The sequence below is a fragment of the Lotus japonicus genome, chromosome 1 (assembly GCF_012489685.1).
Source record: "Lotus japonicus ecotype B-129 chromosome 1, LjGifu_v1.2".
Lineage (NCBI taxonomy): Eukaryota > Viridiplantae > Streptophyta > Magnoliopsida > Fabales > Fabaceae > Lotus > Lotus japonicus.
In genome coordinates, this window is record NC_080041.1 from 96,303,526 (window position 1) to 96,318,348 (window position 14,823).

Consider the following 14,823-nt stretch of genomic DNA (forward strand, 5'->3'; position numbering starts at 1 on the left):
AGTCTCAATCTCAAATAAGAAAAAAGTTTGTGATATAACTGAATGAATATAGTTAACATTTCATATAATCTCTCTTTAAAATACATTTGCACACCTTTTTTTGGTACATCAGAAAATAATTTGCACACCTATGAAGTCACTTTAATCTATTATAATATATAAAGTTAAACTGTAAGTTGCAGATATGACATTCATTACAAAAAAAAGAGACAAAAATTGTTGGTAAGTTCTAAAAGTCGTTAGTAAAGAAAAATCACTGACGGTCAAATATCAATCGTTATTAAGCTCTTCAGTAATATTTCCCAACGATTTTCAAAAGCCATTAGTAACTTTAGCGACGGTCTTAGCCGTCGGTAAGTTACTAACTACCTCAACTGTTGTTAAGTTATCGACGATACAAATAGTCAGTAATATGTCAATTTGAACGAACAAAATATAGTACTAGGAACAAAAGTTCTTCATCAGTAGTTTTTTTTAATATATTGCGCTCTTCGTGAAATAACAATAAAACATATTTATAGTTTGATAAAAATTATCCACATTATTATATAATATTATTTAAATATAAAATCTTAATATCAATTTCCATATTTAGCCATTTTATAATAATAAAGTAATAATAAATACTAAATACAAAAAATAAAATAAAATATTGAACATTAAAATTATTTAAGCACAATTCTATTTATTAATAATTATTCTATAAAAAATTATTAATACGGAATTTTTTTAACATATTTATAAATAGGATAAATATAAATAAATAAAAATCTAGACACTTCTAGATTATCGCATAGAATCTATGTTTTTTCATTCAGAAAACATGTATATATAACCAACATACATTACATGTTATATATATATATGTGTGTGTGTCTACATACATATACAAATACTATAACTATTGACACAATTAATATGTTAATTTACTATTTTTTAAATCTTACCATTTTTTATGTTTTAAAAAAAATATTTTGCTAAAAAGATATTAATATATGCCTGCGCAACGCGCGGGTTTACACCTAGTTACAATATAAGCGCACAATATTAGAATGACAATTCAGTTATTCCTACCTTACCACATATGTATTTTTGCTGACATGTCACACTATGCATTCAGAAGCTTTTACCTCTCTCAAGTATCAGTTCCCTTTGACACACCTCTCTGTATTTCATTTAACTTTCAATATTCCACCTGACATACCCGCTGCCACTTGAAACGCTTGACTTAATGACACAAATGAAAAGAAACGGGTGAAGATGAAAAGCATATAAAAATATGACTAATGGTAGGAGGTGTGCCCAAAACATTAGCATATATTTTCAACTTCATCACAAAAAATGATAGAGGTTCACTTGGAAAGTAATGTCTCTAATTCCTGGAGGTTCACTTGAAAAGTAGCAACCACTCAAACGCATCATGCTTTATCACCAATGGCGTAATTTATGTTTCCTTGGCTACTCTGACGAACCAACGAAAATCAAAACATCCAGGACTCCAACATTTTTAGTACCTATTCAGTCACAACTAAGACAAGTTTGGATACCTCTTAAATAGTCTTATGCATGTTGGATTAACAATGTGCATATATATATATGTCCACGAAATTCCTTGGAGCTCACTACTTAAGAAACTAAGGATGAACACAAAATGTGTAGATGGAAGACAATCAAAAGGAACATCTTCACTGACTTGATCTTATCAAAATTTGTCTATTTATTATTAAACTTTTCACGTAGTCTATATACATTACAAAGATTGCATGATTGCATCTTAACAAATCAAAATTAACATGGAGTTTTTTTTTTCCGAATAGAATTGAATTGGTTAATTAACATGGAGTTTGGGGGAGGGACAAGGGTGATTTTGGAAAAGAGTGACAAACTCTGTTAAGAATGACAGAGATATTAACAGCATGAGTATTTTACACAATTTAGAAACGTTAAGGAGATAAATACACGCTTTTAACGTTAGGGTCTAAGTTGCATATGACCCAAACTTGAGGGTACTAAATTGCATTTTTCACCTTTTTTTTAAGTTAGAGTTAATATGGAGTAATAAAAACGGTCTTGTGGGGCTTTTCCTTTCTCTCAATCTCTAATCATTGTTGGAAAACGCAACAAGCATCCAATATTTTCGAAGAAGAAGCAGCTAGCTCGTACGCCCTAGATTCCACCAATAAATTTACTCAAAAAAAACCCACACACATACACAATTTCACAAAAATGTTAACAACACGGTACCTCCCTATTCTTCTTTGCCTTTATCTCTGCTCACTCCCCTTTAATAAGTGTATCACGTGAAAATGAGGACACTTTCTTTTTCTGGCTCTTGTGCTGGCTAACTTTCTGCAGTGGACATTTGTGGCGGTTTTCAGCTGCCACAAAATGTTGCCAGACCGCCACAAATGTTGCTGCAAAATAGTGGCAACATCTGTGGCGTTTTCTCAACAATTGTGGCGGATAGAAACTGTCACAAGTGTCCACTACAGAAAATTGAGAGGATTTGTTCCCGTGAAAAAGTGTGAAGACTTCAGCCACCGACTTTAGTTTGCTAGAATCCAAATCTTAGCTAATTTAGCTAGTTAGTTACTTAGCTAATAGTATAATTAGTTATTAATGAAAGTAGTTCTATTTTTTGTTCCTAGCTTCTATTCTAGGCTCGCCATCCTCTCCCCCAATACTCTTCACTAACCTTCAAACCCCAAATCACCATTTACCCCCCAAACCCCACACACATATATAATTTGACAGTCCTCGAATTATAGTTCAAGTAGTAAGAATTAGGGGACATGTAGGTTGAGTGAAGGATGTCCAGATCAACCTATAACGGGTGCAATTTATCTTTCCGATGTAAAAAAAAAACATATACAATTTGACAAAAATGTAGGGACCAAATTTGTCCCCGAATGATAGCTCAAATGGCAAGAGTTAAAGACATAAGAGTTGGGTGGGGTAAGGGGTGAAGGGTCCCGGGTCCGAACCCAAATGAGAGATTTATTTACTAATACAGTAACATGTCTAACAACTAACATTTGCCTATAAAAAAAATAGGGACCAAATTTACCCCAAAATAATATCTCACCACATAGGGACTTATTTAACCTTTTTTATTTACCAAGTATTTGTGATTTTAAGGTGGAAACACCCGCGTTGCATCTTTCACCTCCATAGTTTCACATACACATGGGTTATGGCTACTCAACACTGCGTGTTTGCATGGTGCAAGTGAGGTTCCAATGCACCAGCACCGGAGCAATTTCACGTTACGCACGTATCGGTCAAATCGAGAATGCTCGTAAGGTGTTCGACGAAACGCCTCACATACACAGAACCACCTCTTCATGGAACGCCATGGTTGCCGCGTACTTTCAAGCCCACCAGCCCCATCAGGCCGTTACTCTCTTCGAGACAACGCCCGAGAAGAACATCGTCTCATGGAACGGCATGGTTTCCGGGTTTGTGAAGAACGGGATGGTTGCCGAAGCGCGGAGGGTGTTCGATGCAATGCCTGTACGTAATGTTGTTTCGTGGACTTCGATGGTTCGCGGTTACGTGCAGGAGGGGAATGTGGAGGAGGCGGAACGGCTCTTCTGGCGGATGCCGGAGAAGAATGTGGTGTCGTGGACTGTGATGCTTGGTGGGTTGTTGAAGGATTCGCGAGTTGAGGATGCGCGCAAGCTGTTTGATATGATGCCTGTGAAGGATGTTGTGGCCGTGACGAATATGATTGGAGGGTATTGTGAGGAGGGTCGTTTGGAGGAAGCGCGTGCTCTGTTTGATGAGATGCCGAAGAGAAATGTGGTTACTTGGACTACTATGGTATCTGGGTATGCGCGGAATAGGAGGGTGGATGTGGCAAGGAAGCTTTTTGAAGTGATGCCGGAGAGAAATGAGGTTTCTTGGACTGCTATGCTTATGGGGTATACTCACAGTGGGAGGATGAGGGAGGCTTCAGAGTTTTTCGATGCAATGCCGGTGAAGCCCGTTGTTGCTTGTAATGAGATGATTATGGGTTTTGGATTTGATGGAGACGTGGATAGAGCTAAGGCGGTGTTTGAGAAAATGAGGGAGAGGGATGATGGAACTTGGAGCGCCATGATTAAGGTGTACGAAAGAAAAGGGTTTGAGTTGGAAGCCCTTGGTTTGTTTGCTCGGATGCAAAGAGAAGGGGCTGCACTAAATTTCCCTTCCTTGATCAGTGTTCTTTCTGTGTGTGCCAGTTTAGCCAGTCTTGATCATGGAAGGCAGGTTCATGCCCGGTTAGTGAGATCTGAATTTGATCAAGATTTATATGTTGCCTCGGCCTTGATTACAATGTATGTTAAGTGCGGTGATCTTGTAAGAGCAAAATGGATTTTTAATAGGTATCCTTTAAAGGATGTTGTTATGTGGAATTCTATGATTACGGGGTATTCCCAACATGGTTTGGGAGAGGAAGCTTTAAATGTTTTCCGTGATATGTGCTTATCTGGGGTTCCACCCGATGATATTTCCTTCATTGGAGTTCTTTCAGCCTGTAGCTACAGTGGCAAGGTCAAAGAAGGGCGTGAAATATTCGAATCTATGAAATGCAAATATCAAGTGGAGCCAGGAATTGAACACTATGCGTGCATGGTTGATTTGCTTGGACGAGCTGGCCAGGTGAATGATGCAGTGGAAATAGTAGAAAAGATGCCAATGGAACCAGATGCTATTGTTTGGGGTTCATTGTTAGGTGCCTGCAGAACCCATATGAAGCTGGATTTGGCTGAAGTTGCAGTTGAGAAACTTGCACAGCTAGAGCCCAAGAATGCTGGGCCTTATGTCTTGCTCTCACATATGTATGCATCCAAAGGAAGATGGGAGGATGTTGAAGTCGTTAGGGAAAAAATAAAAACTAGGAGTGTTATCAAATTGCCAGGGTACAGTTGGATTGAGGTGGAGAAGAAGGCACATATGTTCGTTGGGGGAGACAATAATTGCCACCCCGAGCAGCCTATTATTATGAAAATGTTGGAGAGGTTAGATGGATTGTTAAGGGATGCTGGGTACAGTCCTGATCATAGTTTTGTGCTTCATGACGTGGAGGAGGAAGAGAAGACACATAGCTTGGGTTATCATAGTGAAAAACTTGCTATAGCATATGGACTCCTAAAAGTGCCTGAAGGGATGCCAATTAGAGTTATGAAAAATTTGCGGGTTTGTGGTGATTGTCATTCTGCAATCAAATTGATTGCAAAAGTTACTGGAAGGGAGATCATTGTGAGGGATGCCAATAGATTTCATCATTTTAAAGATGGTTATTGTTCTTGTAAGGACTATTGGTAATTCCTTGAAACAATCACGTATGGCCACAGATTTGAAAAAACTATTGGCAATTCGGAATAGAGGGTTGCTTATCCATTCCCTGAGCATGATGGGCTGGGATACCTGTAATTTGACAGGCTTTATGGAAGAATCAAACTGAAGTCCTTAATACATTTGACTTTCACATACAAGTTACACAATTGTAAGTTGTAATATATATGAGAGTATTACTTTACTACCGTCAGTGACATTCTTCTAACAGCATCTTACTTTTTTTCAGCCTTAAACATTTGCATAAAAATAGATGGATTAAAAGCATTCACTTCAAAGGAACTGGCACTTGATACCAAGTACTGACAATTTTAGTTGCTCAACTCAACTAAAGCTATCCAAGGAGGTTAGGGAAAGGTTTGTATGGGTATGCAGTGACCCAGATACCAGCTGTGTTTCTGAAGCTTTTGATCAGGATGCACCGATGCAACCTATATCTCATGGTATGTACATCAGTTGCACCATGATACTCTTTTTTTTTACGGAAACAAGATGATTCATTGAAAAAGATCAGCAAAATATCTGACCAAATACAAGAATTGAAACAAATAGGAATATTATCAAACCAGACCTCATCCACATGTGATTCTGAGTACTTTGCTAAACTATGAGCTACCTTATTTGCATCCCATGACTAAAAGAGATAGAAGTAAAAGCTGGGATCATGTTCCTAATGTCATGAGGAAATCATACTTTGATGTAAGATTAGTAACAAGTTCGACATTTTCAGTTATTTTTCAGAAGGGGGAAACTGTTCCAGCCACACCCTTGACTATTTACACCATACCATTTCCTAAATACCCTCTGCTTGTTTCTTTCCGCAAATCCAAAAGTTACTTCGAGTAGGTTTTAACAAAAATATGCAATTATGAAGTTTTTTACAAAACTGACAATTATGAGACTAATCCACGAGTCTTTATGATTATGTTTCCCAACAAATACTGAATCGTAGTCTAGATGCTTAAGGAACTTAGCTTTCTACCGGTTGTGTTACACGTTAGTCTACCATTAAGGTTTAGTTTAATTATTTATTTTAGTTCAAATAGTAAAAATTATACAGTATAATGCATTACATTTTTAATAAAATGATGTGATCTACATGAAAATTTTCAATTCAAGATATTCTATGGGTATACTAATACGAGCTGCCGAGGCCGGCAGAAACTGGCAGAAATAAAACTCAAATATGTAAGTGCATGTCTATTCACATAACAACCCACCATTTTTTTCCCAAAAAAAAAAGAGGTTCTCTGCCATAGGCTATTGAGCCCGTGGTTCACTTTGGAATTAGATTATTAAAGTTGTTATTGACTCGGTTTATCACATGTTCATCTAATAAGTTTCAATAATAGATTGTAGTTTTCCTTTCAAAATAATAAATTGTAATTTTCATGCACAATTCCTTCACATTATTGACATTCATTTATCTTATGCTAGCATACATGCTCAACTGCCCGAGGAGTGCTAATGAAGCTGCTAATTGTCTTGCCGGTTTGGGAACGGATCAAATAATGTGCCTTCATTCGTTGGGAGTCGCCTTCTCCTCATTTTATTTTCATCTTGCTAATCTTAGCTTTTTTGTTTTTTCTTGTAATTTTTCCGATGTACTAAAATAAAAGCTTACGTGCTCACAAATAATTAAATAAATTTTAATTTTTATATATATATTTAAAATTTATTTTCTGACATGGTACACAACTATTAAATGAATATGTAAGAGAGCTTCACACTTGCATTGTACATATATTAATTCTTTTTACGTAAAATGTGACATAAGTTAAATCTTAAATACTATAACACAACACATTTCAATAAGTAAAAAAATTAACTTTCCGATGTAAAATATAAAATAAAATTACTATCACGCAAATTGGTTAAGTAAATACAAAATCACTATTTTTTTAGTCTTCACCAATGTATTCCCACAGCCGTGAGACTAATCTCTCACCCCACAGTTAGCGCACTAAGCGGTAGGGGATTGACAAATAAGTTTTTTCTATTCGCAAGAGTTGGGATTCGAACCCCCAACCACTTACTTAAATGATAAAGTCCTGAACCACTACACTTTACAATACAGTGCAATTGTTATATCTCATGAATCAAATTCAGATTAGTAATTTTCATCATATAAAGGATTGTCTTTTTTTTTTCATCGGCAAAAAAATACAAAAAACCACTAGATTTTAAGCTTACGTTATTAGTGTAAAAGGAAAACAATTAAGTCAACTTTGTTCTTGTCAGTTTATGGATATGATTGGCCTGACACGTTATTCCAACTCACCTTTCGTATTATTTGGATTCAAATTTCATAAAATGCATCAAACTATAACAAAAATCGAAAATGAAAGATATATATCAAACTATACAAATTAAAAAAAAATCAATTAAAGCTATATCAAAAAATGTTTACTTTAAAAAAAAAATGTTTGTAAGTTATATCAAGATGTAGATGTTGTCGATTTAAGATAAACGCAACACCATATGTTTTTTTAGGGTTAATCTTCTAATTGGTCCCTGTGGCCGTCTGAAATTAGTCCCTCCCGTAAAATCTAAGTCCTCGTGTTTGAAAAAGTGTGTGTAGCAGGTCCTCGTCGGAGAGACTAATTTCCACACACTTTCCAAACACGAGGACTTAGATTTTACAGGAGGGACTAATTTCAGACGGCCACACAACCACAGGGACCAATTAGAGGATTAACCCTTTTTTTTAACTTTAGTATTGTAAAATAAGAAAACAAACATGTATATTTTTTTGAAATGTAAAAAAACATGTAACTTTCACTGACAATAATTTCCAGCAAGTCTAAAACAGAGGTTAACAGGCATTGGTTGAAACCCCCAATCAGGTGACGTCAGCAGAGGGTTTTCTGCGTGCGCATGTCGCTGGTTTTGATCCCCCAAAAATTCCATATACCCTCTTCCCATTCGACCCCAAATCCGAATAATTCCAACTTGCTTCTCCCAAATTTGTCATCTTTCTATTCATCAATCCATTTAGGGTTTCAAAGTCTTCTCCTTTTCCTCTGCAATTTCCCCCCTTTTCGAAACAACAATCACCCAATCATGTATGTCAATTTCACCTTCTGCAATGTTATTCTTTCCAAATTTCAATTCTTTTTCATGTGAATGAATTCTAGGGTTTAATTGGGTTTTTGGGCATTGTTGGTTCATCTTGTATTGGATTGTGTTTTTTATTGTGTATATATATGTAATTGAAATTGGAATGGGTATTTTAATTTTGAAGTTTATGCCTTTGACTCTGATAAATGATAATTATTTTATTATTCTTTATCTGCTGCAGACAGGTTGGCCATGAGGTAGAAACCTTATACCAAATGCTAGCTCATTGCATTTGGGGTGACTTTACAAATTACACTCTTTCTGCAATTTGGTATCAACATGTGTTGTTTCCTGAATTAAGCTGGTAGAATAGAAGCTTATGGGGTTGTAGCTTCTGGGAGTTTTGATTTGGGGCTGGTGGCATAAAGGAAGTACTCCTTCAGATTGAGGGATATGTTGCACATGGCTCCAAATCTGAAGCTAAGGTTATGTGTTCCTTTGATGTTGTTTTTAGTGTTAAGTTTTGTTCTCTTCGGCATTTCGAATGCTGAATTGGAACAACAAGTTTTACATAAGGTTAGAGTTGCTCCGCATAAGGATGTAGGATCCAATGTAATTGGTGGTGCTGGTTTAGAGAATTCCTTTAAGATTGAGAATGCCAATAATTTGAAGGGTGGAAGCAGTAAAGTTTCGGTTTCGACGGTTGCATTGTTTACATTGGCAATGGCAGCTGCCACTGGTTTAGGTGCTGTGCCTTTCTTCTTTGTGGAGCTTGATCCACAATGGGCTGGGCTATGCAATGGAATGGCTGCAGGTGTCATGTTGGCTGCAAGCTTTGATCTAATACAGGAAGGGCAGGAATATGGTGCTGGAAGTTGGGTTGTAACTGGGATTCTAGCTGGTGGAATCTTTATTTTGCTATGTAAGAAGGTGATGATTTTTCTTCCTCTTACCTTCCTCCTTATTGAAGTTACTTGCCTGGCATTGCTGTTTTCTTCAGCAGGGCTTCTATGTAAATGATAAATGTCTTGTTCTTCAATGTTGTTTAGCTTAGACACTAAACTATTGATGAGTAAGCTTCGCCTCCAGAGCAATTATTTTTGAAATATAAGTCAAAATTGACAAAGGGTTTTCTTGTTCACATCTCTTGTACAACTTGTCTATATTGATTTCTCAGTGAATTTTCCATCCAACCTACTTAATAAATGTCAGAAAATTTGATGAATTGATCATTTACCAGAACTATATCATTAGTAGTTCTCCCCCCCCCCCCCCCATGATGTAATTTTGTTGCATAAATCCTTAAATTTTGCTTATAGAATGTTCTCATTTATGTCTTTCATGATCTCTTGGGTTTCAGTTTCTTGAGCAGTACGGAGAAGTAAGCATGTTGGATATAAAAGGTGCTGATGCAACCAAAGTTGTTCTTGTTATTGGAATAATGACTCTCCATTCTTTTGGGGAGGGATCTGGGGTTGGAGTCTCCTTTGCTGGCTCGAAGGGTTTCTCTCAAGGCCTGCTGGTAACTTTGGCTATTGCTGTACACAACATACCAGAGGGATTAGCTGTGAGCATGGTACTGGCATCAAGGGGAGTCTCTCCACAGAATGCTATGTTATGGAGCATAATTACATCTTTACCTCAGGTACATCTTAACTTAAGAATTTAATTATCTTACTTTGTCAAGGAAAAAATTTATTTTTACTTCCATCAGCATATGACTGAAGATTTTCTCTTCTGAATCATATACTAAATCTTTGCTGTCCCATCAGACAGTCATTGTGATAGACCTATCATAAAATGGTTTTATGTTAGAAGAAGGAAAAAGGGGCCGGAAGCTAGCAAGGCCCAATAGGGTCAGTTGGGGGCTGTTAGAGAATTGGCTAGATTGAACGAGTAATCTTTAAATAGTTAGTTAGAGGGACCACTACTTGTACAAGGGTAATATATTTTTGGGTTTAGGCTAAGAATTGGAAGGAAGTCAAGGAGAGTCAAGGTTGTCAGCATTTCTCTGGACATTGTATCAACATTCACTCACATGGAGTCCATAATATTCCATACCTGAAACTTGTTTCATTCATTGAAGATAATTATTTTTTTCTGTACCAGCATAACACATTTTAAGCTTCATTCTCACATTATTTGTATGAATAAGATATGATTGGGTAGATTTTGGCCGTTTGACTCTGTTTAGGTATATTTCACTCCAGTTCAGGTGAACTGTGGTGTAATATGTTGCATGATATGATGAACCAACTATCCCAAAAGCTTAAGATCTTGGGTGAAGACACATGAATAGTTTTATGTTATATTTCTAACACGTCCCTCACGCAAGAACCAACTATGCTTGAAATTCCATTTTTTATCAGGATAGTAGGGGCAATGCACAAACCACTTGGTCATAGAAGCTTTGATACCATGTCATGAGCCAACTATCCCAAAATCTTAAGCTGTAGTGTTGGGTGAAGACTCATAGATAGTTTTATATTATATATCTAACACATTATTAGCCCAGTTGGTTCTGTATTTTATTTACTCCACCTTATGTGGTTGTCCTTTTCACTAATTGGTATGCCATCCTTCCTAAGGTGACTACTTTGTCGTTATACCACATAGACCATCAAAGATTTGGTAGGTCCTTTAAGTTCTCAATATTCCTCAATTTAATGGAATATCATACATTCTGAAATTGCTTTTCCATGGTGTCAAGTTGCATGCCAGTCAATACATCTAAAGGTTGACTACACCTAATATAGGTTGCTTTAATGGTGGATGAAATATTTTCTTCTTGCTAGTGTAGAATAATTAAGACTTTTCATAGGTTCATGTTGCTGTTATTCTGCTTACACTAGTAATACTGGCCTAGACTCACTTCTAAATCCTGGGTTTTAGTATCAGTATGTTTCTTTTGTTGAATTCAGCAAATGAAAAGTAAGCATATTGAAGGATAACAATTTTTAGTCCAATGCAGTTAATTTGTTTAAGGCTTTAAGCTATTCATTGCTGTCTTTAACTGTAGCATCTCACCATCTTATTCTTAATGTTAATGCAGCCTATAGTTGCTGTTCCTTCATTTATGTGTGCTGATGCATTCAGCAAGTTCCTTCCTTTCTGTACGGGATTTGCAGCTGGATGCATGATTTGGATGGTTGTTGCAGAAGTGCTTCCTGATGCATTCAAGGTTATTTTCCAATATAATGTTACATAAAGATATTCTGATATTTTCATTTTCTACAACATTTTAATTTTTAAATACACGAACATAAACATGACAATAGGGCTGGACGAGGGTGTGTTCCATTTTTAAATAAGATGGAACTGAACAATACATGATAAAATGTGTTCCATTTCATTCCATCCAATATTCCACTTTGTCTCCATTCCATTGTATAATTATCTAAACAGTGGAATGAGAACATCATTCCATTTGATTCCGTAGTTTCATTCCTTTCCGTCCCATTCCATTTCATTCAATTCTGCATTAAATACCCAAACATCAGTCATAAGCTCAACTTATCGTGTCCAGGTTTGAGGAGGGTATTCATATTTCAAAACCTGTTCTCACCCCATCATTTACATATAATGGAAAACCCAACAACATACATGGTCAAATTAGGTTTTCTCATTAAAGATAGGGCGGGTATCCGTTGCTAGTTGCAACAGTTTTCTTCTTCTGCCATGCCTACTTCAACATTAGCTTTTCATATCTGTACTTATTTAGATGACATGGGCCAATCTGAAAAGGAGTAGTATTGGGTCAACCCTCCCTAATAAGCGTTATAATAACAAAAATACTATTCTCGAAAGGGGGGGGGGGGGGGGGGAGGGCTTCTGTAAAGGATGGTTGGAATGTTATCTTAGTTTTTTTTGCTTTTACACATGAACACGCACATGATGTAGAGTAATATTCCAAGGGTGCTCCTCTTAGTACAATATTCTCCTGAAAAATATAAACTACTCGTTTAGGTTGCAAAGTGTTAATCCCCTTCAAAATCAGCACAGCCTCAATTAGACACTGAACTATATAACCCAAAGTTAATGAAAATCCTAAACTAAATAAAACTCTAGCTGAATCCTAATTGGATACATAATTTTAATAACATTCAAATTTTCTAAAACTAGATATTTACCAAAAGATAAATTGGCTAAAAATAAAGATATATATCCTAATCTACATCAGGAATATTAAATTCTCTTTCTTTTGGATTGTAGGAAGCCTCAGCTTCTCAGGTAGCCTCAGCTACTACCATTTCTGTAGCATTTATGGAAGCTCTTAGCACCTTCTTTCAGAATTTCAGTCATGATTACAGGTAAATTTGTATAAATTGTATTCTGGTATCAGCTATATTTTGTTGTTTTGGTTTTTTTCTTGGGTGAACAGTATTAATCATCCCTGCTCTGTCAGCTAAATTTTGTAATTAATACATAATTTCTTCTACTACCATTTCTTCTGTTGTTTTTTTCTCCTGAATTGTGATTTCTTTGTTACAGCTCTGAGGATGCTTCTGGCTTTTTTGTTTCGCTACTTTTTGGCCTTGGCCCATTACTTGGCGGGATTTTTCTGGTTGCATTTGCACTTGCTTTTCATCTTCAGCATGCTCTCCTCATGGGTACAGCTTGTGGTATTGCCTTTGTTCTCGGCGCCTGGCGACCTGTGCAGCTAATTTTGTCTTCAAAATTGGGATTTTTTCCTGTTGTGTCTCTCCTCCTAATGGGGGCTGCTTTCATCCATTTTTCTTCTTCTGGGGTATTGAAGCTTGCAGCTTACAAGAAAGCCTCAGTCAATGACCTACCTACACTCACTGGCTTCCCAGTGAGTGTTCACACTCTTCAATCATTCATATCATGTGGTGCGATTGCTTTTCATGCTTTGGCTGAAGGACTTGCGCTGGGAGTTGCTGCACCAAAAGCATATGGACTTGGTCGTCACATGGTCCTTCCAGTCTCGCTACATGGGCTTCCTCGAGGCGCAGCTGTAGCTAGCTGCATATTTGGCGCCACTGATAGTTGGCACGGTTCTCTTGCAACTGCTGCCTTAATTGGATTTATGGGTCCAATTTCAGCAATAGGAGCTATTCTCACTGGAATTGATTATAGTGGTCTTGATCACATAATGGTTTTTGCCTGTGGCGGATTAATCCCTAGCTTTGGTACTGTAGTAAAGAGAGCACTTAGTTTGGATAAACGGAAAAGCACGTGTGGCCTCATTATAGGTATTGGTTTTGCTACTTTATGTCTAACATTCACTAGGTTGGTTTGCTTGCATACACCATACTGCAATTCTGCGCCCGAGGCAGTTAGATAAGACGCCACTGCTGCATTTCCTGCATGCTCTATTGTTAATGTTCTTGCAACATTAGCTTACATTTCTTTAGTGCACCCATGGCATGGTTGCACTAATTTGAAGGGATCCTCAATGAAGAAACTAGAAAGAGCAATTTCAAGGGGATGTTCCTAAAGAACATGCTGGTCTGTGTCATATTATAGTTATAGTTGTATATACAGTTATACACAAGATCTAAATTTGCTGAACAATGACAAACTATTGAGGTTCTCATTTTGGTTATTTACACAGAGAAACTAATATTTGAGGGTGTTGCTGGCCTTGTTTTCTTAAGCCAGCTTCTTGTGAGTTTTGATATATGAATTCATCGGTTTCCCTTTTTTGTGTATTAAGGCATAGTTATGACATGGTTTTGACTATACATAAAAAAACATTAAATTAAATTGCATACCAACTAAATAAATTATGCATGCATATTTAATTTCTTGCAAGTTAATAATAGCAAAGAAATAAGGATACTTATTTTTGTGATTTTGTCATTCAATGAAATTGTGACACAATGAATGAATTCAAGACTAATTTGCCTGAAGTAAGGTTGATGTGGCGGCAAAGATGTTGAACGCTTAATGAAAATGATGGAAGGAGTAATGTTGAATGCGTGGAGAAAATGATGTGAGAAGTGACAAATTGAGTTAATTGAATTGGGGTTGTTGGGTGTAGCATTGCTGAGTTCATCTAATATGATTTGAATTAGGTAACATTATTTTGAAAATCAAACTTTGCAGATAGAAGCAGCCGCAGCTCTCCCCATTATGGGTAGGGTCTTCCCTTCCTCAAAGGGGTGAGCAAAAAAACTCACCTGCTCAGGAACCGGTCTACCAAGAGCTGTATTTTTGTTATTGAGCAGTTATATTCGGTTTATCGGTTGGTAAAAATTGGTTTAGAGCGGGTATACCAGTCAGGTTCGGATTTGAAAGATTTTCCTTGTCTAGGGTTGAACCCGATCGATGCACAATGCTGGAGATGAGATGAAGCTAGAATTTGCAATTTTTTCACGTTATGAGACTAGTAGGTAAGAACTCAGTCCTCTCCCACCATTACCTACTACCCTGATTTTCCTTTCCTTATCTATCACCAAC

The 14,823-nt window shown here is 36.7% G+C and overlaps 2 protein-coding genes across 3 annotated transcripts; both read left to right on the forward strand.

Annotated features, from left to right (window-relative positions):
* The first annotated feature begins 3,101 nt into the window (after positions 1 to 3,101).
* LOC130728110 (pentatricopeptide repeat-containing protein At1g56690, mitochondrial-like) lies at positions 3,102 to 7,004 on the forward strand. Its single transcript, XM_057579456.1, has 3 exons — positions 3,102 to 5,491; positions 5,570 to 5,783; positions 6,778 to 7,004. Exon 1 carries the CDS (start codon positions 3,187 to 3,189, stop codon positions 5,308 to 5,310), a length of 2,124 nt encoding a protein of 707 aa, XP_057435439.1. The 5' UTR covers positions 3,102 to 3,186; the 3' UTR covers positions 5,311 to 5,491; positions 5,570 to 5,783; positions 6,778 to 7,004.
* Positions 7,005 to 8,166: 1,162 nt separating this feature from the next.
* Positions 8,167 to 14,072, forward strand: LOC130728111 (putative zinc transporter At3g08650). 2 transcript variants are annotated; one of them, XM_057579457.1, is made up of 6 exons: positions 8,167 to 8,405; positions 8,642 to 9,330; positions 9,761 to 10,045; positions 11,453 to 11,581; positions 12,613 to 12,710; positions 12,892 to 14,072. In XM_057579457.1, the coding sequence occupies exons 2-6, from the start codon at positions 8,854 to 8,856 to the stop codon at positions 13,703 to 13,705; spliced, it is 1,803 nt and encodes a 600-aa protein (XP_057435440.1). In that variant the 5' UTR covers positions 8,167 to 8,405; positions 8,642 to 8,853; the 3' UTR covers positions 13,706 to 14,072. The 2 variants fall into 2 exon arrangements, with proteins under 2 accessions (XP_057435440.1, XP_057435442.1); XM_057579459.1 differs by having other exon boundaries at positions 8,646 to 9,330.
* Positions 14,073 to 14,823: the final 751 nt, after the last annotated feature.

What these genes read in the sequence shown, in the direction of transcription:
- LOC130728110 (XM_057579456.1), top strand. Translation starts at nt 3,187, where the DNA reads ATGGGTTATGGCTACTCAACACTGCGTGTTTGCATGGTGCAAGTGAGG.
- LOC130728111 (XM_057579457.1), top strand. Translation starts at nt 8,854, where the DNA reads ATGTTGCACATGGCTCCAAATCTGAAGCTAAGGTTATGTGTTCCTTTG. An exon ending in TTATTTTGCTATGTAAGAAG is followed by an intron (nt 9,331 to 9,760) that starts GTGATGATTTTT and finishes CTTGGGTTTCAG; the next exon opens with TTTCTTGAGCAGTACGGAGA. An exon ending in TAATTACATCTTTACCTCAG is followed by an intron (nt 10,046 to 11,452) that starts GTACATCTTAAC and finishes ATGTTAATGCAG; the next exon opens with CCTATAGTTGCTGTTCCTTC.